This window comes from Stegodyphus dumicola, chromosome X2, assembly GCF_044657685.1.
Source record: "Stegodyphus dumicola isolate Sdum_Otavi_A_Nest chromosome X2, ASM4465768v1".
NCBI classification, from domain to species: Eukaryota; Metazoa; Arthropoda; class Arachnida; order Araneae; family Eresidae; genus Stegodyphus; species Stegodyphus dumicola.
Window position 1 is genome coordinate 127118765 of NC_140781.1, and position 26077 is coordinate 127144841.

Here is a 26077-nt window from a genome sequence, read left to right on the forward strand (position 1 = left end):
AAAATGCAAATTTCATTGTGCGCTTATGCCAGTCTACAATCACAGCTCAACTGGCAGGCATCTGTATGCTAACATATGTGGCCTAACATTGCATAGTTCTTCAGTGGTACCTCTAGTTTAGTACTTTTTGCAAAATTAAACAATTTGCAAACTCTGTTAATTTTGTACACAAGTGTAGTAATTGTATAGTTAGATTTTGTTATTTAACACTGTATCTCTTAAAAATGTATAATTTTTATGCAATCTAGGAATAAAGAAAGCATAAACTTAAGAGTATGTATCTCCATTATGTAGGTATCAGTAAAACCAAAGTATTAACCAAATATATGACTATTGCTGCTAAACCTGCCTAAATGGTTTGCACTAACCATAATATAGTGCATAGAATACTGGAATTAAAATCTTTTAATTTCCTGATGTATTTGAATATATTTTATGATCTAGGTTTAATGCAGGATTTTGACTGCTGTGAACAATTCCTTTACTTTGTGAAACAGAAAGGATGCATAGTCTTGTAAATATTTTACTCCTTTTTATTATATTTTTGAGGTTCTGTATTGTTGTAACTCTTTGTATTGTTTTTAGAATTGTAGCTTTATGGTTTATTTTGCCTTTAATCGAATTTTTGGCCATGTCTTGTATTTAAGCCTTTAATTGTTTCATATAATTGTAGTTTACTTGGCAACATTTTGGAAGATGCATGAAAATACATTTTTGAAGCTCTATGACCGAGGTCTTTCAGAAGTTTCCAGAGCCTGTCCTTGACACAGAGGGGAATTCAGTTGTGAAATGACTGTGAATAGGCTTCGAGTCTTAGTGGTTAGCTGAACTACGAGTTAGGGTTTACCCTGAGAGAATGATCCGAGAAACTTTATGATTTATTTTATGTGTTAATGAGGAATTCCTGAATATCCACATTCTCCTTGGGTTACTTCCAGCCATTAATGTGTTATGTGTACTGTTTGTTTTACCTATTTTCCTAATAATTTTTTCATTTCTTCTGCATATATGAGCTTGTTATCCAAAGAAACGACAATAATCCCATAGTTTGCAACAATATATATATATATATATATATTTGTCAGTTGATCTGGCAACTATATAAATTTTAGTTTCTTGTTTCCAGTTGTAACAAATGCTTAGCAATTTCTACAGTGCACATTCATCAAGTTTATTAGCTTATGATTTTTCAAATACTTTATTAATGCAAACATTCATAACATGCAAAAATTTTCTTTTAAAAGTATATGACCAGATTTTCATCATAACTCTGTGAGTGAGATGGGTTTTCAAGTGATTATGTTTTTCTACTTTTTCCTGTTTTAGATCCAACTCATCAAAGATCCTCTCTATAGATGAAAGCTGTCATTCACTAGGTGGTGTTGGAGAATTGTTAACTTGGTGTAAAGAAGTAACAAAAGGTTACAAAGGTGTGAATATTACAAATATGACAACATCTTGGAGAAATGGTCTGGCTTTCTGTGCAATAATTCATCACTTTCGACCTGATTTGATAGATTTTGATTCTTTGACTCCACATAACATCAAGGATAATTGTAAAAAGGTAATATCTGTTCTCTTTTTGCATAAAATGGGGTAAAAATTTTGAAATATTTCTAGTCTAATTCATCTTCATGCAAAGAGGTATCATAATTTTTGTTTTCACTGTGAAAAGTGTGAATTTCTGAAATAAAGCATTTATGGCATAAATTTAAATTCCTTTACTGTTATGTAATTGTTTTTTTCTTTTCAGGCTTTTGATACAGCAGAGAGTCTTGGTGTTCCAAAAGTTATTGAACATACTGATATGGTGATTCTAGCTGTTCCAGACAAATTGGCTGTTATGACATATCTGTATCAACTGAAAGCTTTTTTCTGTGGGCAAAAGCCAGTTAACTTAAAATTATCTCCTGAAGATCCAAATAAAACTATCTGTGACTTTGCTACTGAAGCAGATATTAAAAATCATAATTCAGATGTAATAGACGGTTCTGCTAAAAATATTATTGAAGCAATTAATGAAGAAAATGAACAGCATAATACAGTGATATCAGCGAACCTAATTAGCAACTTTAGTAACAAAGTAAAACCTGTAAATCTTATTGATCTTGAGTGCCTTAATTCTGAAAATCAAAGAAGTAAAGTTTTGTTCCCCAATAATGCTCAAAATAAAAAGGGGAATGTTGAGCGTTCATTTTCTAAGTTATTATATCACAGGAAATCAAAACTTGCTCAGTCTAGTGATGTTAAGAAAGATTTGCATCAACCCAAATGTAATTTGGATGATAATTCACAAACTTTAAATTTTGTTTCACACAAAACAGAAGATAATACAAAATGTTCTCTTCTAGTCAGTGCTGAGAAACAGCGCCCGAAGCTGATGACAAGGAAGCAGTTAATGAATCCCTTTGATTCTGATAGTGAAGAAGAGGAAGAACTCCTGAAAACACAGAGTTCTTTGCCACTGAGCTCATCAACACCCGTGAAGAAAAATTGTGATGAAATATGTAGATCTGCTAATGAAAATAAAAAATATGCTGACTCTTTGTATTGTCACCACGGAGTGCCTCCAATAATTGCAGATGAAATAGTTGATCCAGAAAATACCGTTAGCTTATTAACTGTAGATCTTTCAGATATTGAAGTGCCAGGGCTTCTTGATTTGTCTCCTACGCGAGTGACAAAAAGCTCATCTTCATCACAAGATAATATCAATGAAAAGATAAAGGTATTAGTATAGTTTATATATTTATATAAAATGATATTCATTTTATCATAACATATGTAATAGTATTGAAATAGTATGGGAAAAACAAAGACTAATAATTTGACGTTGCACTGTGAATAGCACTGAAAATATTTTTTAGTATGAATTTAATAAAATGAACATTAACCCTGGAATAGTTTTGCCAAGAAACTTTTGGTCATGTTATTTTAAATGCTAGGATTTGTTACATTTTTTTACAAAGTTTCAGATGTGAATTCTCTAAGATATTTAATAGCCATATAATTAACTCAGTTATCATTTATGGTATCTTGAGAAGCGAGACTAACTTTAGATAACTCCTGAAAAAAGCCAGTTTATCCATGCTTTCTAAATAGTGTCATCTGTATTTTCTAGTAAGTTTAGGAATATACTAGGAAATGGGGGAGAATAAGTATAGGTGACCTCTATAATGATCCTAGTGAAGATTTTGAAATTGTTTAACAGTAGTTTAAAAACTGTATATATTTATCAATGCAAAATTAAAATTTGGTAATGATCCTTTGAAATATTTCTGCAGCATTAAGTATCAAACATGTACTTCAGGTGGGAATGCAAAACTAATTGCATGTGATTGTATTTAGGCAGAAGCCAAATTGCATCTTTGAATATTAATACTAGTTTTGTAGCATAACTTAATGAGACATAATTTAAATTTTAATGAGTATTTTGCATTTTATATTGTTTTTTAATTTTCAGTGAAATTTGTATTATATTTTGTCACTAATCCCAAGTTTCTTAAAACAAAATCACGTTATTATATCTTTATATTTTGTTCACTGAATGTTTTTTAGGGTCCTCCTACACGTGAAGAAATTCTAAAGGAGAAGGCTCATCAGCTGTTAGAGATGACACGCAGAGAACTTTTTAATCCACAGTATAAAGACAAGAATGGTTTAACAAACAGTTCTAGTCAAGTTAGTGATTAATTACTTTGTAATCTATAACTATAATGAATAAATAAATATATGTATGTATTCTTATGTACATACACATTACAAGGTGTCTCAGTACCAGAGTTACAACAGTTGAAGGGGTAGAGTGCACAGAGACAACTTGGAATGACATAGGATTGTAGTGTTAGAAATGCTTTCCTGCCAGGGTAAATGGCATTTGTCTGTGTATTCTTGCAAGGAAGTTTCATTTTACACATAGATGCAGAAATAAATAGAAAAGGTAATTATATGAAAACACAGTTAGCTGATTCGTATCTGGTATATAGTGTTGTGGCATGTAACCAGCTAGCCGCACAGCGATTGTATGAGGAATATTATCCAGTGGACTTTACCCATGCATCAGAGGTTAGTTGAAACAGGTTCATTTCAGAGAGTTGAAAGGAGTAGGTGACAGACAGACTCTGAACTTTAAGGAGACTGTGTTCCATCATGTATTTCAGATTGCAAGCTATAGCACACAAAGTCAAGGATTTCCACTTAAATTTGGAGGATTCTGAGAGAAAATGAAATACATTTAAATCATATGCATTACTATGGTATTTAAAACAAATTGTTATGCACACCAGATTGCATTCGCTCCATAATTTCTGTAACAGTGTGGTGTAGATTCACCTTTCCCTCCTTGTATGTAATTCACCGATGAATCATGCTTCATGAGGGAAGGAATCTTTAGTAACGCTTATGTGCGAACTCCCATGCAACGCAAAGTTGTGCAGCAAAAAGCCATTTGCAGTAAATATTTGGGCCAGCATTATGTTGGATTACCTCATCAAACCTTTACTCATTGTCTTGACCAGTAGAAACTGCTTACAGAGGGTGATCACACATTTTTAAACTATTTTGCATGGATTTATATATAAATAAATCTTGGAATTTTATTTCCTAATATATTAAATCTGATAGCTCTTTTGTTGAACTATAATATTACATCTTAATTTCCAAGATAAAAGTCCTTTTCTAAAAACATCAAGGTTGATTTTATTCCACTCCAGTTTTACAATCTTTCAGAGTTCCTCCTATGTTTTGTGATACCACTTATAAAGAGCTTGTTTTAAGAGTCCAGATGAAGAGTAATCCATAGGAGACACATCAGGGGACTTGGGTGGGATGCATATGCTTTTCATATCTTTTTTTAGAACTGAATAACAGTATTGCTCTTCGGACAGTGCAAAAATGTAGCATTCAATCCATTGTTTATTATTCTGAGACATTTTAAAGGAAAGAGTATTTTAATGCTGTAGGCGATAATTAAATCTTACCCAAATTTGATGCTAGTCACATTTATATTTTAAAATTAGTATTTAAATTAATGGAGAAAATCAAAATCATTACAAAAACTGTGAACACCTTCTGTAATATCTCTGAAGCATATGTTGTCACAATATTGAATGGATATTTTGCATTGATATGCTATTCATCATGGTTCTAGCACACTGGGACGTACTCTCATGTCAACTGTAATGTTCGTAACCACCAAGAGATTACATTTGTCGAAAAATGCAATGAGTGTGGTGTTTTGGTGTATTGTCGTGCTCAATCGCTATTGTCTTGCAATCATATGCCTTGATTACCTTTCAGGAAATATGAAAACATGCTTTCTTGAAAATTAAAATGTTGATAAATTTTGGAGATGTGCAATTATTTGCAGATGTAAAATTTTTCTCCTCAAATGCTTATATCTCATCAAATATTCACCATTTTCAATTCAAATTTCAGTTCAAAAATTCTGTTGAACATTGTTGTTTTTTCTGTAAGTTTTGGGCAGTTCAATTGAAAACTAATTTATAAACAAAAACATGCCAAAAAAAAAAAAAAGAAAAAAAAAGAAAAGGAATTCTAAAAGAAATATTTATACCTTTTTTTTAAAAATATGTGTCATTTTACGTAGCATGTTAAATATTTCGTGAAAGATTTACAATAATTTAATTATTTCTTGCTCTTTCTTGGGTCGTGTTCATTTCTTGGTTTTTATGATATGGAATGATCAAAAAATTTTTTCCCCTTAATCATTTTGCTGTTGGTTTCTTAAACGTGCTCATGACTGAATTTTCAGTGGAAAATGTGAGTTCAATTATGTTGTTCACATGGCTGTAGTTAGAGAACATTTCATGCACTTCTCTTGAAATTCAAGAAAATGTGTGAAATTCAGAGCATCTGGTGATTTTTGGCTATATTGTGTTTTTAGGCATTTTATTTTGAAGTTTTCATATTGTATGAGATTTTTGTTCAAGTTAAGTATTTTGTTCTATACAATTCTGATGTAAGACAAAATTGCTGAATGCTTATTTCATCTCATTAAAGGTAGTATTCATATGTCTTTTTAGAAAGACCTTGAAAGACAGATGATGCTTAGAGAAAAAGCCAAAAAGTTAATTGCTGAAACACGGAGGGGTTTAAAACCAGACCTAGATGGCTTTTATCTTCAGTCTTCAGGTCTCTCTGGTGGTGAAGTGCAAAATGCTGCTACATATGTAGATCAGGTTCCTGAATCTCTCAAAAGTGTGAATTTGAGGAATTCTCGTTCTTCTGAAAGTTTCCCCATTAAAGGTAAGAGGTTTAAAATTATTTTACTAGGTTAATCAAAAAGAGAATGATGATGTGAACTAAATATTAAATGTTGTATGTATTTTAATTTATTTAACAGTTTTAGTACTTGCATCATCATTCGTCTGTTCTATGAAAACCTTTTAATTGAAATATGTCTGTCATCCACAGCAATTCAGTTTGAAAATCTGTTAACAAGGCCTGATCAATGAGAATCTCCGTGAAACTTTTGGGAATCATTGAGCATAAGATGAAAATAACTTGGCATTAATAACTAACTAAATGTGACATTTTGCAGAGGGTGGCAAAATAACTGCTGCATATAAAGTGATGTATATACTCAATATTTACATTTATAGGTTTTCAAATGTAAAGTATCTGGAAAGCTTCATATATGTTATCATCAACAACTCCCATGCTGCATACCTTCTGAAATTTGGTGCATACATGTTGATGATTTTGGACCACTTTACATTACATTTTATTTCCTTTCTCAAGTGCCATGACAATTAGCTGCACTTTATTTGGTGTGCTCTTGTATTGATCGGCAATGGCTGCTATTTTTTTTTTCCCTGATGAGTAGATAACCTTAAACAAATTGCTTGTCAATGCATCTTAAAATCATGCTCTATGCTGGGTACTGGGATATCTTACCTCCATCACTAATATTCGTACCACAATGTGAGAATTTCAAGCCATTTACCTAATTAAATATTAAACTTATTAGTCTAAAACCCTTCTTATTAGCTGTTAAATATGTCTATGCAGTGTGTCATACTGTTCAAGTGCCAGTTGTTATCTTGCAGTGTGCATGTCACTTAGCAATGTGCTTTACAGACAATGACATTGTAACTCATATCCTTTACATTTGACAATGTATAGCTGTGAATGTTTCAGGCAAGTATGTGTTATTTCATGTCCTATATGAGAGGTTGTGGATCATTGCAAAATGCATCACTTTGTACCTATTATTTTATAATATTTTTCAAAATAGATTCCCATGACAAGATATGGGCTGTATATAACTTTCTCTACAGTGCAATTATAGCAAGAGACTAAATTGTGAGAAATCAGGTCTGGAATTGTAGAATGTGTAGTTCAGTTAAATTTTTACTTCTTTTCTGTTTATGGGGCAGCATTTGCCAAATGTGGTAGCTTGTTTATATCACCTCGTGAATAGCTGTGTAGTGTTTTACGAGCACAATACAGTAGCTGCAGATGATGCCAAATTTGCAATTCTCAGATGTTTAAAGTGAATACAGATCACTGTGTACATGGGGAGAACACTTCTTTCCATGTACACAGTGGTCTGTTTTCATCTATTAAAATGTCAGAGAACTGATCAAATGTGGCACTGTGCTCATTAACCATTATACATATTATTATGATATATGATACATTCTTTTTAATACTTTTTTCCCTTAAAGCTTTACATATCATTAACGTTGCTGCCATCTAGTTAGATTTTATGCTAAAGTTTATGTTTGGCACTAAGTGGCAGGGAACTGTTTTTGTGGAAGAATGCAATAGCTTCATTTTCACTGGTAAACTGAACATTTTCATAATTTTGAAATTGAAAAAATGATTGCTTATGAGCAAACTAATTTCGGAAATCTTGTTACTTGGTTTTGTGTTTACTATATCATTGTGGGTGATTAGTCACTGGTTGCTAGTAAAACTGAAAAGTACCTAAAAGTATTCATTATTCATCCCATCTAAAAATTGACTGTGACCTAAATTCAGACCATTTACTCAGGTCTTTTATGCTTTACAGATTACTACAAGATTAAGAAAAACAAATTGCTTAATATAAGTCAAGATTAGTTCACAGATCTACTTAATGAACTCTGAAAAACAGGCTCTATTCCTAACGAAGAAGCTATAGAAAAGCACATTAAAAATCTTAACACCAGTACAGAAAATGCTATAATAAAGTCTCAAAAGTTAAACCAATAGTTTCCTGGCCATTCTTAGAGTATAGTGCTTTGTGATACTGACCGCCACAGAGAAGGACCAGGTTTGAATCGTGGAGAAAGCATGAATCTTTGTAAATGTATAGTGTCTGAGTGGCATAGGAGCATTCAGAACATATGACAAACTGGTAGTCCTCTTTCTTAAGTTGTTTAGTGGTAGGGGAAGAGAGATGGGAGAACATTGGAATCACTCCTCTGTGTGTTCTTCAAAATTTGGGTGGAACTAGGCAAAGTTGTATTGCCACTTATATAGTGCTGAAGGCTCATGCCAGTGACAGATGCAGTCTTGCACGCTTTGCCAGGATAACATTCATGGGCTTTGTTTGATTTTATCAGACAAGTGTGAGATTAGTTATAAGAGCACAGCACTGTTGTACAGAAATTTTAAATAATGATTAATATAATTTTTTTTTAATTTATTTATTTATTTATTTATTTATTTATTTATTTATTTTTTTGTTGTTGTTTTTGGAATGACAATGAAAAGATTATTCAATTTTGTTGTTCTAATGAATTAATTGTTTATGGTTGCTAAGAGCTTAAATAAAGATTATTTTCAAATTAAAAATGTGCATTAAAGTTATTTAAAGAAGCAGAGTTCTAATTATAAGGATTAATTTGGAGTCAGCAGCCTCTAAATATAACATGTTCAATTTAACTGCAGAATGTAAAGCAAAAGTTATATGATAAGACACAAGTATCAAGAATGTGATTGAACTGAAACTGATATTGCTAATGTAAAATAATGCAAATGATTCTTGGGTCAATGTGTGAACAATATATCTGGTTGTAATGGTAGTTTTCCACCAAAAAACATTCTTAATAAAGTTAGAAAAAAAAAAAAAAACACAATGAAAGCAGTACCTTTAGTGTGGGTAGTAATCAACACCCAAATCTGTGATTTTCTGCCAACGAATGCTGATAATTTTTGAATATCTTTATTCTGAAATTTCAAACAAAATAACAGATTTTCTAAATTACTTCTTAGCAAAAGCAGAAACGCTTCTGTAATTGTGTTATAGCAATTTTGTTCATCAAATTTTTTAACTGTTTTCTCCTGTAATTTTTTTTTCAATATATTCAAGCTTTCTCCTGACTTCTGTAAAACTTCTTCTCTTCTTTTTCTGTAAAATGTTATTTTCATTCCATTCTAAGTTGTTTTTTTAAAAAAAAATTCCGATTTTTTTTCTTTCAAATTTGGCAGGTATATTAATGGCTAAAAGTTTAGAAAAAGCTCATGACAAAGTGAAAGATGTATTAGTGGTATTAATACAAAATAGACTGTTTTAGAATAAGAGTATGATGGATTTGGTATTAGATTGGATTTGGTATTTTCAGAAGAAACAGTGAAAAATCTGTCTGAACTATCTGTGGTAGTATGTTGTTATTTTATAGTTTTCATTTGTTAAATTGTGCCAACAGCTTTCATATTAATGGCGTATGACAAAGCAGCTATATTATTCAAAGCTCTTCTCATGTCAGGTGGACTAAAAATGACTGTGGTTAGGACTGCTGATCTTTTGGTCACTGTTTGACAAGAACTCTGAGTAGAGTTGCTGCTTTAGCACAGTTAACTTATAGAGAAGGCTCGTTTAAATAACAAATGCCATAATGATAAGGAAATACATTTTCTACTTTTGATATCAGATATCTTTCTCTTCTTCTTAACAACCTGAAGGCTGCTTTAGCATCTGTGACAATCCTGATGTAGCCTCAGCTCAAGAAACCATTTATTTAGTATTTATTAGGCGTGTTATTGTGTCTTAAACCATTTATTCTTAGCATGAATGCGAGCATAGAGAATGTTGTGCACTTTTGATTCAAGAAATAAACGGTCAAGAACCTGTTGTAGCATATTCGAAAAATGTCTGTCTAAACTGGAGAGGAATTTTTATGTCACTCCAAAAAAGTTTGCTCACCATAGTTGAAGCCATTTTCACCATTACCTTTACACATTACTCTACAATTTCACATTTCCACCATTACCTCTATGGCAGAAAATTCCTCTTCCATACAGATCATTCATCATTGACCTGGCTATTAAATTTCATGAATCTTGAAGGCCATATAGCCAGATTTATACATAGAGTCAAGGAATATGACATAATTATCTGCCATAAAAAAAGGATTATTACATTGAAACGCCGATGCCTTATCCAGGAGGCCCTGTCCAGAAAACTGCCAATATTTTTTCACTCTCGAAGCAAAATACGAGCTAGCTAATCTGTTTGCACATCAAATTGCAACTTCAACATCGGACTCAGAACTATGGAGTGCCAAAGTCAGGAAAGACCAATTTTAAGACGATGACATTAAACCCATGATTGATGTAATAGAATCTTGAAATAGGAAACCTACCTGGCAGGACATTTTGATCTATAGTTCTAGGACAAAACGATATTGGGCTGTCTGGCACTGGCTCCACATTCAAAATGGCATGATGTAACAGAAGTTTGAATTGAATGATAAAAAAGCATTCCTATGGCAGCAGATACCTTCAAGATCCCAGATCTTGGACATGCTTAAAGAACTACATAAGAGCCCGAGAGGAAGCTCCCTTCGGAATAATGAAAACTTTACGTAGAGCTCAAGAGCACTTCTACTGAAGTACTGCAAGGGCTGAGTTGCAAAAGTGATGCCAATCATGTGATGCTTGTGTAGATTGGAAAGGATAGAAGAAACGTAGCCGAGGTAAGCTGCAACATTACAACGTAGGATCCCCTTTTGAACGCATTGCCTTTGACATTCTGGAATCTCTATCACAAACTGCTAATGGCAACAAATACATCCTCGTTGCAATTGATTACTTCACCAAATGGCCTGAAGTCTGTCCTATTTCTGATCAAGAGGCTGTCACAGTAGCAGAAGTAATGACACAGTAATAGATTTCCAGGTATTGAGGGCTTCTTCAGTTGCATTCTGATCAAGGAAGGGATTTCATCTCGGTTGTAATTAAAGAACTCTGCAAGCTGCTTGCCATTGAGAAAACCAAAATGATGCTTTTACATTCCTAGTCAGATGGCATGGTAGATAATAACCTTCCTTAATAACCTCTTGATGATGGTTTCCAGAAACCAACAGAACTGGGACCAGAAGTTACCTCTTCTCTTATTGGCCACGAAACTACCAGCTATTCCCCATCCCAGATGCTCTTTGGTCATGACCTTCGTCTGCTTTGTGATCTGTAATTTGGTCGCCCTCCGGATGCACCTTTATCACCTGAGGAGGTCGTGAAGCACGGTTTGAACTGATGAACAGTGCACGAGAGTGAGTCAACTTGGCGACAGAGAAGGTGAAGACACGATCCAACAGGATATCAGTTCAACAGAAACATCAAGTTGCAGTTATTGAATCCTGTTTGATGAAAAAGATTTTCTCCTGAACTACAGTCGCCCTGGGAAGGTCCTTACACAGTCCTAAACATAGTTAGGATCTGTAAGCCATCAAATTCTAAGCCTAAAGTCATTCACAACGATAGGCTAACTCTTTACTAAGGCCATAAGTATGTAGTCCCCATAGTGTATATAAGTAAATAGTAAACTAAGACCATGGTCCTGTTTGTTTACAAATCTGTAAATTCATGCATTTATTTATGTTATTTATTGAAATTATTGTTATTGCATTGATTTTTCTTTAGTGTAAATATGGCTTCCTGTCCAGGGATTGTACTGCCCGGGACGTGCAATCATTGGGAAGGAAGCAGTGTTATGAATTTGTGTATATATATATGTAAATAATTTTAATGAAGTAATGTTTAAAATTGTAGTATCTGTTGTATATTGTAACATGAAAATCTGTAGAGTCAAAGCTCTCCTGAAAGAATAAGATTACAGGGCAATTCTAATTAACATTAAGGTAAATGGCTATCTTGCTAAATTGGTGAGATATCGCCAAGCTGGTAATGGCTTAGGTGACTAATTTTTTCACTAAATTTGGCGAGAAATTTCCAAAAGTCGCCAAACTTAACCATTTGGCGACATTTGTATGATGCGACTTCCACTTCCAAGGAGTCGACACTGGTAAACCGTTGTGAAGCTACTGTTTAAGATCTGTACTTTGGCATCCTCGGCTATGGGAGTATATAATGAGTCTTCACAGTACTAGACCCTATGTTCATTTGGGGGATGGTTTGGGCTTGGCAAGGACCATATGGTACTGTCTTGGCTGTGGTGTCACAACATGGTGAGATATGAGGCTTTTCTTGTCGTTTTGCTTTCATTTGGTACTCTGTTGGGGGACTGACAGAGTAAACTGAACTGATAAATTTTTACATTGCAACCAGAGTGGTGCCCGGGAGCAAAGTTTTTGTTGCTTCTGTTTAGTGTGAGCGTTCTTTTTCTTCTCAAGCTCATAAAGCCCAGAGGGGACTGCGGGGGCTGCACCTATTTCAAGGATCTCCAGGAGATCCGACGCAATTCTTGAAAGGTTGTAGCCAGGCCAGTAGTTTCTCTCTGGTGTTCTGTATGATGCTGCTGCTTTCCTAGGTAGAGCTGCACTTTCAAGTAGTAAGGTTCTGACACTGTCATGATTGATGAGTTGAATAGTTTTATGCTTTCTTTCTGTCCAATCCAGCTAGTGTTGTAGCTTCACACAGAGTTGCTAGAGTTATAATGTAGCCAATATCTTGTAGAGGTAGCAATGAGTAGCAGTCCACAAGAAGTAAATGCAGGTGGCCCTCGACTTTCACACATAATTGGTTCCTGAAAGTTGTGTGAATGTTGAATTGTTTGAAAGTAGAGGAATGTAAAAAACAAATATACACCAGAAACTGTGTTTAAAAGTATTTATTTATCAATATGTATACATAATGAAGTTAACAAGGCATGTTTAAGTGCTTTCAGGTATATTCTTTATACACTTGTCAGCATTAGTTGAATATGACTTTTTTCCCCTTTTTTTGACAAAGATTTCTGTGACATGATGTGTCTTTCTCAGTCCCCCTACATACTTGAGATATACTTTCTCTATTGAGATCTCATTCTTGCATGATAGTAAAAAAATTGTCAAGCTGCGTGAAGGCTCATTCTTATTTTTAATTGTTAAAGTGTGGACGTTTTTATTAGTTTCTTCTTCCTCACTTTCATTGTATATTTCATTGTTGCTCAATTGTTGCACAATAAGGATTCATTTGACAAAGGCACTGAGGGAGATTTAGTCAATATCTTAATTGTTGATATACTAGTTTAGTTCATTCATTAGGCGAAATAGTTCATCTGTTAAAATTTTTGGTGTTTCTTCAAAATTTGTAAAATTCACTCATTATTTATGAGCATAATTGTTTGCAGGAACCTTTTATGAGTTCGCGAATCTCCAATATTCCTTATTATCTTCCACATATCCAAAAATCTCTTAATGTTTGCCCATTTTCCCGATTTTTGTCTATACCCATCAGTTGCCTTAATGGCCATAATAATAGACATTATTATGAGCTGTATGAGGCAGGTAGTGTTGGGAGGAAGAAATGAAACATTTATTTCCAGGTATAAATTCTGCTGATATTTTGGGTATCCTTGAGCATTTTCTAAGATTAATATTGATTTAAATTTCCAGTGTTTATTTTTACAATATTGCTTAACTGTCAGCACAAAATGAGAAGTGAACTTGTCTTTAAATATTAGTGCAATAACCCAGGCATTTTTATTTGATTTGCAAGTGACTGGAAGCAATTCATTAGTGTTCTGGGATTTTCCGCTTGCTAAGCTAGCACTGGCTTCAGTTTTAAATCATCAGCTAACTTTCCACAGAGAAGAAATGTCATTTGGTTTTGGGAAGTTTTATGTCCATGGGGCAACTGACTCTTTTTTCGATGAAAATGCATGATTAGACATTGTTTTCCAAAATAAATCTCTGTCATCTATGTTGAATGTTTGACTAAAAGAATATTCTTCATCTACAATAATTTTGGACTATGAGGAAACAAATTCTTTTGCAGCATCTTTGTCTGCATTGGCCGATTCTCCACTGAATTTAATGTTATGTAAAGAAGATCTCATTTAAAATTTGTTGAACTAGCCATTACTTGCATGAAACACTGTGCTTGAATCTGATTTTAATCTGGTCACCCAATCTTCATGCAAACTAGAGCCTTAGCATGAATAATTGAAAAACTCAGAGGGACATTATTTTGATGTTGATCATCAATCCTTGATCGCAAAGATCTTTCCATTTCATCCACCATTATGCTATGTCTTTTGGAAACAATCACTGAAGATATATTTTCATAATTTTTAACATATTCCTTAATTTTACTCATATTTTCCAAAAGTGAACGTATTGTATATCTGTTTACATTCTCCAAATGTCCGAATGTAGCAAAAAAAATTTCACCGTTTTCAGAATATTTAATTATTTCCATCTTTGTCTTAATCATGTGAAGCTTAGGAGTCCTGCTGATAAGGGTAAGGGGGCGGAGCAGGCAAAATGAATGAGCCGAAAAAGCAAATTTTTTAATTATTTTACAATTAAAAATTTTTAAAACATTTAATTTTAAAAACTGTACGAAACAGCAAATTATGCAAAAGTAGAATCTGCGAAAGTCAATGTTTGCATTTAACTTATTTTGTATTAAGTGTAAACCCACAAGTTGTGAGTAATAAAGTTTTATGTTAACTTTTTCATTTTGAGTTTATCTTAACATTCTCTGTAAGCAGTAAGGATTGATGCCAATTTGCCAACACATAGATGTAAATTTCAAAGGTTAGCATCTAGGTACATGTATTTTCATTAAGTTAGACACCTTTAGTTGTTGTATTGTTACATTGTCTTGGGTATAGAGTAAATTATGAACTAAAAGATTTAATTAAATTGAAGTTTTACTATTATTATGTCTAAAAAGGTTTCTGTAGATACATTAGGGATCAAAATAATCAGTATGCGGTGAAGCTAGAATAGTTCTGCAATTTTGGGTATGGACGGTAAATCTTTGGAGAACAAGCTGTGAAAATCCGAAACTCAAGGAAATAAAAGTTTATGGGGGGGGGGGGAAATTCCTCCTGAAATAAAAGTGTATTAAAACACCTGCTGATACCTGCATTACAGATTTTAAAGATGCTAATGTAAAATTTCAATAAGATTATCAGAGCTTAGAAGCAACCATAGCTGATTTGACAGTGGATGTAAAATCTAAAAAATTCTAGATCACAATTATATATTCAAGTAATTATTAGCTCTCACAGCTGGTTGAACCTTTAAAAAATGACTAAATTTTTGCCCAAAATTTGTTGCTGAAGCTCGTTGGAAAAGTGCATTTTGTCCCAGTACATTAGAAAAAAAAAAAAAAAAAAAAAAAAAAAAAAAAAAAAAAACAATATACATAAATATTTTAGTGCTACAAATTGACATGACAGTTCTATACAAGTTAATACTTACATATTTATATTACTTTATAACTAGCTGTTATTACAGTTTGATTTATTTTTTGCTAATATATGTACATTTTTTATGTACAGGATCCTATTCATCCAATATCTGCAGTCATGAAAATTTAAATATTTTAGCAGAAAATCAGGTATTACCTTTATAAAACAACGTGTTTTTGAATTATTTTGCATTTTGAGTGAAAAAAAAATCTGATTGCAGTTATTTTATGGTGACTGTAAAATTAAATAATTTTTCTTTTCATGCATGTAGAAAAACGGAAACAATTTGCTCTTGCAAAGTAATTCAAAAAAAATTATAGACCAGTCCCCTGATCTATTTCATGCAGGCATACCAGATCAGTATAAAGGTGTGCATTCCATGAAATCAACCTTTGCCAGAAAAGGTATAACTTAATAGTTCTTTCTCTGTGCATTGTAACTAAATTAGACTTAGCAATAGTTTTTAAACTTTTGTATGTAATCTATTACCATTGCTAAAGTAATTAAATGCTGAATTTTTTTTAATATATTAAATTCTATAGATTGTTGGGTTTTTTAAAAAATTGTTTTAGTTTTAAATTTGTTTTTCTTTTGCGCCCTATATAACAATGTAAGGCTGTTGATTTTTTGCTAATCAAGGAAATTATATAAAAAACCTAATGAAGGCTATAAGTTTATTTTAGTTTGGAACTGTTATTTAAAAGAAGGGTGAGTAAGTAAATAAAAAATATGGATTGAAATTAAAGAATGAGTAACTGATTTGTAAATTTCAGATAAAGAACTTAACATACTATCAAGTATGGGAAAATGTAACAATACAACTCAGTTTCTCAAAGACAAACTTACTAAGAAAAGATGTGAAAAATATACATTTTTAACTGGTTATGAATTATGAATTTAGGAAAAAATGCAATGATCATGATATTTATTTCCATATTGTTTTGGGGCAAGGTTAAGGGGGATTTAATGTTCTTTCAGATTGCTCATATGTGGCTTATTAAAGTTTGTTATAAATTTTTAGAGTTTAGCGATTTTGTAAGGTCTAAAACAATTACATAGAACCTTATACATATATTTTTGACAGAGTTCAGCTATGTTTAACTTAAAGTACATGTTGCTTACATAGTAATCAAAATCAATTATTTGATTTAGTGCATTGGAAAAAATTTTCATTAATGGGGAAGAAGTGTTGGATTATTTATTATTTGAAATTGGATACTATACTGCATCAGCTAGCATAAATGGCTAACTAAAAAAAAAAAAATTCACAAAGAAGAATTCTGAACCCCTTAATTACACGAGGATGAATAAGTCCCAAAAGTTCTGTATTTTTTCGTGTTAAATACAAAAGAAGCAGTACAAATGCATAAGAAATTTTCATTGAATCACATAAGCACCATTTTATTCTACGGGACTTTTTGCCATCTTTCAGGCAGCAGGGAAAGTCCTTTATAAAAAGCCATTTGGGTTATTCATAAAGAAGTTGTTGACATGCTGTTAGTCAATATGCAAAGAAGTGAACTCCAAACCATTCAGAAAATTTTGAAGTGCCTGAAGAGATGAAAATTTAAGGGAGAATAGTCTAGTGAATATGGCTGGTGATACAAACATCTCAGCCATACTCAATAAGTGTTTGTCTGGCATTGTTGTGACGGAAGGCAACAGCTTTGAAGCTTTGTCAGTTTCGTGTGCTTTGCTTCAATTTCAGCTTTTAAAGCTGCCCTTTGGGAAGAGTAGTTTTCCAAATATTTTATCCGATTTGGTGGCAACAATTCATAGTATACAATTCCTTTGTAGTTCCACCATACATAAAGCATTACTTTTTCCAGATGCATCCCCCTTTGGATGATACTAAAGAGGTTCTTTTAGCTTACCCCATGATTTTCTTCTTATAACAATATTGTATAGTATCCACTTCTCATTATCAGTAATGAGCCGTTTGAAAAAACGAATTTATTTATTTTTTCTCTGGACAGAATTGCATGCTAAAACTCGAGTAAGCATATTCTGCTCTGTAAAAATATGGACATCACAGGAGCTTACATTCCTTCTTCATATAACTGCCTCAAATTATCATGTACTCTCTTCTTCAGTGACTCAACAGCCAATGATAGGCCTTCTTTGGAATTTCATTCCAAGCTATCTTACTCTTGGCCCTTAGTGTTCCCTACTTAGTTTTCCAGTTAATGACTTTTAGCCATCTGAATTTTGGTCTGTCTCTGTTTCAAGTGCCTATTGGCTTGTACATGATATTGTTTTTGGTAAATCTGTTTTGGGGCATTCTGATGAGGTGACTAGCTCGTTTTTATTTTTGGATGCTGATAAAATTTATGATGTCTGGATACCTGAATGTTTTGCAGATAAAGTGCTGTATGTTTCGGAATATTTATTCTCTATAACAGTTCCTGAACTATGTACTTTGGATTTTCATCAATAGTTTCAGGTCCTTGTTTACAGAGCAAGCAACAAGGCTGAAATTTCCATGCATAAACTTCTCAAATTAGCTTCGAACTTTATCACCAGAGAGAGCACTTTTTCCATGCATAGCAGAAATTTTACCAGCAGTCAGACTAGAATTTTTTTTCCTTTTATAAAGTAAAAGACCATGATAAACTTTTGGGTTCTGTATTCATAGCACTACTTTGAAACAAAAATTATGCCGCAACACTTTAGAATTACACAGTTATGATGAGAAATAACATATTTATATATCTGCTTCAACAAGGTCACTCACTGTCAGCAGTAGAAAAATGATTAGGAGAAAACATGCTTTGAATTGAAAAACTGCAGAATTTGGGGGGTGAGCCAATATATGCATTTCATTATCACTTTGCTTTAATATAATTATAATTAACCTTTATTTTTTTCTTTTAATAATTGGCCATAAGAGGAAAAAAAAAATTTCTGAATTTTGTTTATTAATTTAATTATCAGCTGTTACACCTTGCTATTTTGTTTTATTTATTATAATTTGATATCAAAATAAAGAACATTTCATTTAATTAGGTGTTCAGTCATCATTTCCAAATAAGCCAATTTCCAGGACACAGGTATGTTTCTAAGAATATATATATATATATAAAATATTCTGCTACTTTATTGAGAGAAGCTATTTATGTGTTGAAATTAATCCGCTTAGTTTTCTGCAAAATTGCCAGAATTACTGGCAAGAAATATACGTTATAAAATGGTCATATCCATAAATTAAGGATCAAAGGGAATTTGAGAGAAACTTGCATTACATTACATTATTCTACTTGAAAGTATGTATGTGTTATGCATAGTACTCTAATGCACTTAATGCCTGTTGGGAAAATGTACTGGCAAATAAGGTAATGAAAGAGGATTCCTGCTGCGAATGATTCCTATTTCCTAAGAGGTATCTGGAGAACCCACATGTTTTGTGCATTGTTTTTATGAGTGCTGTGTTTTTCTAGTGGATTATGACATATGGATGACATTTTATGAAGATGGCTAACTTGAACTGTGTGAGATCCAGGAAATATGCAATGAGTCGGGATTCAAATTTCACAAAGTGTTACTGCTAGATTGTGGCAGATGACTGAAATGACCAGAAATGTCACATGATGCTATGGTATGATGCAAATTTCCTACATAGTAGAACAAATACTCATATTATCCCTATTTGGGTCGACTTGCAGAAAGATGATTGCTTAGTGCAAGAAGAGAGCTTAGTAGAAATATTGTGAGAAATACTGAAATACAAATGTCCCAGCAAACCATTACTTCGCACATTAACAAATATAGTTCCACTGACATAGGAAGTGCATGCCACTGATACCAAGCCATAGGAGAGCTCACATAGCATGATACTAGAATGCAGTGTATAGAAAAATAATCAGGGTTGCCCAGTGACTTCCAAGTTCTTTCTGAACTCTGGTACTTGACATATAGGCATCTGATGGTTATGTGGATGTATATAAACAGAAAGTTCTACTTTGAGTAGAGGTTCTGGTATGTGTGGCTTTTTGGTAGTTTCTCACATCTTTTTATGTCTTTAATGGAGGTACTGCTAATGGCCAGATTTATTGAGATGTGAATGTTGACTATTATGTTTGCGTCTTTAGAGATGCAACCAGGTCTATATTCACATTTTATGGATGGTAATGTGTTTTCATTAGGCAGACCTCATCATTTATGAAAGACATCCAGCACTTAGACTGGTTTTCAAGGCCTCCTGATTCATTTCTATCAAACGTGTTTGGGATATGCTCAGGTGATACATTGTAAAGAGAAATCTTCATATTTGTTCCCGTCCAAAACTGTATATAAAGCATTGTTGTAGGAATGGAACTAGCTGTCAGGAATAATTCATTAATTTCATCTGGCATGTGCCATATTGTTGTATGTTATGCATCTGTATCCATTTGTATCATATTCCATATTAACATTTCTGTAAAATATTAAAATCTGAATTTGTGCAAAGATATAAGCCAATAAATATGATGACTTCCAAATTTCTTTTATTTCATCCATGATTGTTGGTTTCTTTTATTATAACATCAAATTATATATCATGATATATGTACTTTTGGTCTATGTTAAATAACTGTATATATCAGAATTGTTATGATCCTTAATTTATGACTGTATGTGTTCATGAAGTAACAAATTTGAATTTGAGCAACAGAAAAATGAGAAGAGTTAAATGTATTTTAATAAATAATTTTGAATTAGCAAATGCACTTCTGTTATGGAATAGTGTGTTGTAATCTAAAATTCATGTTTAATCTCTTGCATGTTGCATGTCAGTTTTGCTGTATATAAGTTGCAACATTTTAGAACTGTTTTTAAGACCTCTATAGGAATTGTAAAAAATGTCCTTGAGTGTTCTGCATAATTTTCACTCATTCACTTGCTTTTCCTAAAATGTAATCTTTATTATCTGTATAAATGTCAGTGAATCAACTTCATATCGTTTTTACTGCAGCACTCCTTCATTTTTCATTCTGTTCTAAAGTTTATCTAATCATTATGTTATTGCATATTAATTGTCATTTTTTTTTATTTGAAGAGGATTTAAAAGTATTTGAAGAATCAGAGTAATGTGTTAGTCTCTCAGTTTACATTTTTATAATATTTTTAATTATAATAATAATAAATTATTCTATTTTAGCACTCATTAGATAACAGCCATTACATATATCTGGAATTAGAAGATGTAGAGAAAAAGATGAAACAAATTGATAAGCTAGCAGCTCCTTTGGAAAAAAAGTTACGTGTTGCTATGAAAGGTAATGTTACTTAATAATATTTAATTATTAATTAATTTCTGGAGTTAAATATTATTAACAACTATTGCTAAAATACAGTGGTGGCCAAAATTGTGGACACTTTTGGAAATTTTTATGTTTTTGAACTTTGTATGCTTATAGAAAATGTTATGTTTCACAAAATGCAAACTTGTATATATCATTTTAAAGAGAATTTATTACTGAATTCAATACAAAACACAAAATTTAATTATTTTCAATACAAAAAAAAGTTATATGTACTTTAATATAAATAAAAAACACAGTTATGAAGTGTTTGTAATGTCTAGCTTTCCTGGCCAATCACTGTTCTTGTTCTGAGAACCAATAAAATGTTAGTAACTGCCAGTAATAGCTGACATCATGTTTACACTTGAAACAATTCATTATTTTGCTTTGTTCTGTAGAAGGAGGACCTGTTTCTTATACACTGCAATTACAAGTAGGAATTTTTGTAAAAACTAGTCAAGAAGCAATGACATCAAATAAAAGAGTAGACTGGACACCTAGAAAGAGATGTAATATTATTGTGTTACGAGAAAGTGGTCTTTCCTATGCTGAAATTGGAAGACAGGTGGGTGGTTCAGTGACTACATCTGGAGTCCGAAAGTTTTGTTTACGATATCAGGAGACAAATTCAATAAAAAACAGAGGAGGAAAAGGTCGAAAAAGGGGCACCACATCTATTGATGACAGAAGAATAAAAAGACTCTCTCCAAGATAGAAAAATGTCATCAGCGGCCATCAGAAGTGATCTGAATGATGCTGGTGTTTCTGTTAGTTCGAGAACAATCGGGAAAAGATTAACAGATGTTGGACTGAGAGGTAGAATTCCACGAAAAAAGCCTTATCTTAATTTTCAGCAACGAAAAAAAAGACTACAGTGAGCAAAGGAACACATTAATTGGACAGATGATCAGTGGTCACAAGTTATATGGAGTGATGAAACTAAGATATCGTTATTCGTTAGTGATGGGCGAAAATATGTAAGACGTAGAATAGGAGAAGAGCTACATCCTGACTGCATTCGAGCAACTGTGAAGAATCCAGTTAGTTTTATGATTTGGTCATGCATGTCAGCAGATGGTATTGGTCGCCTTCATGTCATTGATGGGACACTGAATGCCAGAAAATACATTGACACTATTCTGGAACCAAAACTTCTACCTTCCATCAGAGATCTCTTTCCCAACAATGCTTCGTTTATTTTTCAGCAGGATTCTGCTCCTTGCCTCACGGCCAAAATATCAAAAGAGTGGTTGCGTACAAAGAGCATTAAACTGTTGTCATGGCCAGGAAACAGTCCTGACCTCAATCCTATCCAAAATTTGTGGCACCGTTTGAAAACTCTTGTCCGAATAAGGCGTGTATCAAATAAAAGGGAACTAACTAATTGAGGCTATAATTGTTTCGTGGCATCATGTAATAATGAAAGAAGAGCTTACAACTTTTGTCAGCTCAATGAAACGTTGATGTGAAGCTGTAATCAAAAATAAAGGATACCCTACTAAGTACTGATAACTCACTGCAATCATCACTATCTAATGTATATCGATAACTATTATCGTTTAACTTTTTTTGTATTGCAAATAATTGAATTTTGTGTTTTGTATTGAATTCAGTAATAAATTCTCTTTAAAATGATATATACAAGTTTGCATTTTGTGAAACGTAACGTTTTCTATAAGCATACAAAGTTCAAAAACATAAAAATTTCCAAAAGTGTCCACAATTTTGGTCACCACTGTATAAGCTGATTGGAAAATTCTTTATAATTATTAAAGTATGAGAGGAATATCTCTGTTGTTGGTGTGACTTATCTCTATTGCCTGACTGATATCAGTAGAAGCCCACAAAATTCATCATGACAAGGACAACAAGATTGCGTCTTATCATTGTGAAGAGTTTTGAACACCATACATGTGCCAGTATGACTTCACTCAGAAACACGGTACCCACCCCCAGTCTTGAAGGAGAGCATCCTGGAGGGATGTGTGTGAGGGTCTTCCACCCCTCTTCTCCTACCACAGCCTCTTCACAGGATTTTCTGCTTCCCATATATTTAGAGTGCCTTCATTCCGCACAGACACCACATTTACAAGCATCCATACCTTCTCTGCGATTAAAACCCAGGCCCTTTGGTATCGCAGTAGCCTTCCCTAGGAATATCTCTTTTGTGTCTTGAAGAGTATTAGAAATCTAGGAGTTGTAGATGCTTTTTGATAAAGCTAATTTTACACGTTGTTTTTATCTTCCATTTGCTCTGAAAATTCATCAGAAACATTCATATATCTGTTTATTTAAAGTACTTTTTAAGGAAATTGTCAATTATTTTGTTACCCTTAGGACACCTGTTACATTTAATTGTAGAGGATTACAAAATTTTAATTTTTGACATTTTAATTAAAATATTTTGTTCTGAATTAACCTCTTTTTTTGTCAAAAGAGGTGTATAAATCTGAAACTAAATGCTGTATTCTACTTTTTAATGTGTGTAGAGAACAGTGATGTTTTGGAAGACAAACTGATGAAAAAGTGGTTTGCTCTTGTGAATGAAAAGAATGCATTGCTGCGTAGACAGATGCAACTGAACATCTTGTAAGTGTGTTATTTGCATTTTAAGAACACAATTTACCTTGCAAATGAAGAAAGTGTTTTTTTTTTTTTTTTTTTTTCCTTTTTTTAAAATATGGAAAAGCAGAGGCATTTCTTTCCCTTTCACTTAAAAAAGCTTTGCCTTTTTTGGCATTTGTACAGTTTTCTTGTAAAGAAACGCATAATTTATAAAGTTTAACAATCTTATAAAGCATTATTACATATAATTACATATATTTATATTGTATATAAAAATATATGTATATATTATATATATTTATATTGTATCTTATTACATGTATTGTATATAAAGACTGCAAATGGGTGAGTTGTTAAATGAGAAGCCTTTCATTTTTATGTACCTTAGTTTCAGATTGCTAAAAGAGTATTCATTTTGAAACATTCTATATAGTCTTGTTTTAGAATATTAACAAAATTTAATAATACCTTTGTAAAAGTTCATTTACAATGTATGTAACATAGCCATTTATATATTGTAGTTAAGAATACTTTATAACAAATAGTTTAAATAGAAACTTGTGTCATTTATTGTCCATATTTCAACTTGGCTGATGGTCCAGAAATCAGTGAACCTGATGTTTTATTTGATGAGCGAGCTCAGGTGAAAATAAATATGTTTTGAATCTGGAAGCTTTGGAGGACCAGATCATGTAAAATATATGGTTATTGTTTTTCGAGCCATTGCCAAGAGATGATCTATTTTGGTGATGAATATTCCTGCTGAAATATGTATATTCATCAGGATCTGCTAAAACTGTAAAAGGGTAGATTAGGTTAATTATTTAAGGCTATAGAGCCTCACTTTCTTGGGTAGCATATACTTAGGAGCTTTAGAAAGACTATAATAATCCTCTTGTCTTAAATTGTAGACCGACAAGGTCAGAAGAAGTGTGTAAATAGCCCTTTTATTTGAATATAAAGAAGTAACAATGACTCAGTTTGGGTTTGTGCAAGCCACCGTTTCTTGCTTAAAATTAAGAAATAATGTTGAACTAAAATTAAATGTAGTTAGATTAGCCTAATGGCTCATAGGATAAGGTAATGCTCAGAAAGACTCTGGTCTATAAGAAACTGGTGAGACAAGCCTAATAGCCGGAAGCACTCAATGCCGCAGAATCAAATCGCTATTTAGTCATGATAATAAGTCAAGAAACTATGGCCTGCAGGGCAGATTGGCCCACGAGAAAGAACTTCAGTTCAACCCTCCCAAGGTTTTTAAAGTAATTACATAAAATTAAAAATTAAAAATGTGACTTACACATTAGCTACACTACCCAACATTGAAAATGCAGCACCAAAAAGGAGTGGTCCAAAAATTATGAAAATTTCAGGGTAGATGAACATCACTGAGTTATGCAAATGATGTGAAATCTGCAGCTTCCCGGCATATGTTAAAAAACATGTAAGGGAAGAAACCTGCTGAATGTTCTTTCGTACCATTGTTTCTAATAGGGAAATCATCATGGAAAATTTGTTCTTGTCTCAGAGAATGTGTGTAATTGCGGAGAATGCCAGGTCGTTGTAAACGGAGGCAGTTCCATTAGACAGACGATTCTACAAGGGGCATATTATCAGATTAAGAAGGTCAAGTTGCTCCATACGGCAAATCTGAGCTGATACACACTTGGGCATGTCACAGTGCACTGGCTGTGGCGATAATGGATAAAACAAGGAAATGTGGCGATCATTATTGAAACAAGGAAATGTGAGAAGTTCAAGTGGCAGCCAGAGTGACGTCAGCATGTGTGAATCGATGCATCCCCGACAAGTGGTGTGGCACCTGCAGCTGCAAACCACTTCTACCTTCATTCTGCAGCACGTTGAAGACACCCTGGATGTTCCGATATCAACCAGAACTATTTGCCATCGATTGGTGGCCTGCACTTGTGGCGTTTGTTAAGAAGACTGCCATTGACCCCAGATCATAGATGCCAACGTCAGCAATAGTGGTGGGCTCAAGCGATGTGGATGATAGAAAACACAGGGTCATGTTCTCAGATGAGTCATGCTTCCGTTTTTCCAATGACGGTCATCTCATATGAGTGTGGCATCGATATGGAGACAGGTCCTCTCCAGAAGCAAATACAGAATGCCCTACTGCCCGAGATCATGGAATCATGGTTTGGATGCAAATGCATATGATTTTAGGTCACCTCTAGTTCATATTCAGGGTACTATGACGGCCTGATGATATGTGAATAATGTGCTGTAGCCGGTAACAGTCCCCTACCTTCAGGAGTGCCCAGTGCCCCTTTATCAGCAAGATAACAACTTACCATGTGCTGTTTCCGTCAACCAACGTGCTCTGGAAGGTGCTCAGATGCTTTTCTGGTCACCATTCTCTCCTGAGCTTTCACCAGTCGAACACATTTTGAATGTGATTGGATGCCATTTGCAGACCCAGCCATTGCCGTGTTCAGAAGATGAACTGTGCCAAATGGTTGACAGGGAATGGAGAGCCATTCCTCTGGACATCATTCGTAGTCTCATTGACTCTGTACCTAGATGTGTTGCTTTGTGTATCGCCATCCAAATGGTCCTACAACCTATTGAATGGATGCTGTTTTCACTCTGTATTGTGCATATCATTTTG

The 26077-nt window shown here is 33.2% G+C and overlaps 1 protein-coding gene across 5 annotated transcripts in view; it reads left to right on the plus strand.

Annotated features, from left to right (window-relative positions):
• Ehbp1 (Eps15 homology domain containing protein-binding protein 1) overlaps nucleotides 1–26077 on the plus strand; it is a 255700-nt gene that overhangs the window by 61136 nt on the left and 168487 nt on the right. For 4 of the 5 annotated variants that reach the window (XM_085809696.1, XM_085809695.1, XM_085809698.1 and 1 more), the window contains 9 exons: nucleotides 1327–1564; nucleotides 1754–2728; nucleotides 3559–3681; nucleotides 6045–6267; nucleotides 15686–15744; nucleotides 15867–15999; nucleotides 18602–18645; nucleotides 20733–20850; nucleotides 23367–23466. In XM_085809696.1, the coding sequence (XP_085665822.1) occupies nucleotides 1327–1564; nucleotides 1754–2728; nucleotides 3559–3681; nucleotides 6045–6267; nucleotides 15686–15744; nucleotides 15867–15999; nucleotides 18602–18645; nucleotides 20733–20850; nucleotides 23367–23466 (2013 nt within the window). The remainder of the gene's footprint in view (nucleotides 1–1326; nucleotides 1565–1753; nucleotides 2729–3558; nucleotides 3682–6044; nucleotides 6268–15685; nucleotides 15745–15866; nucleotides 16000–18601; nucleotides 18646–20732; nucleotides 20851–23366; nucleotides 23467–26077) is intronic. The other variant, XM_085809697.1, reaches the window with a different exon arrangement.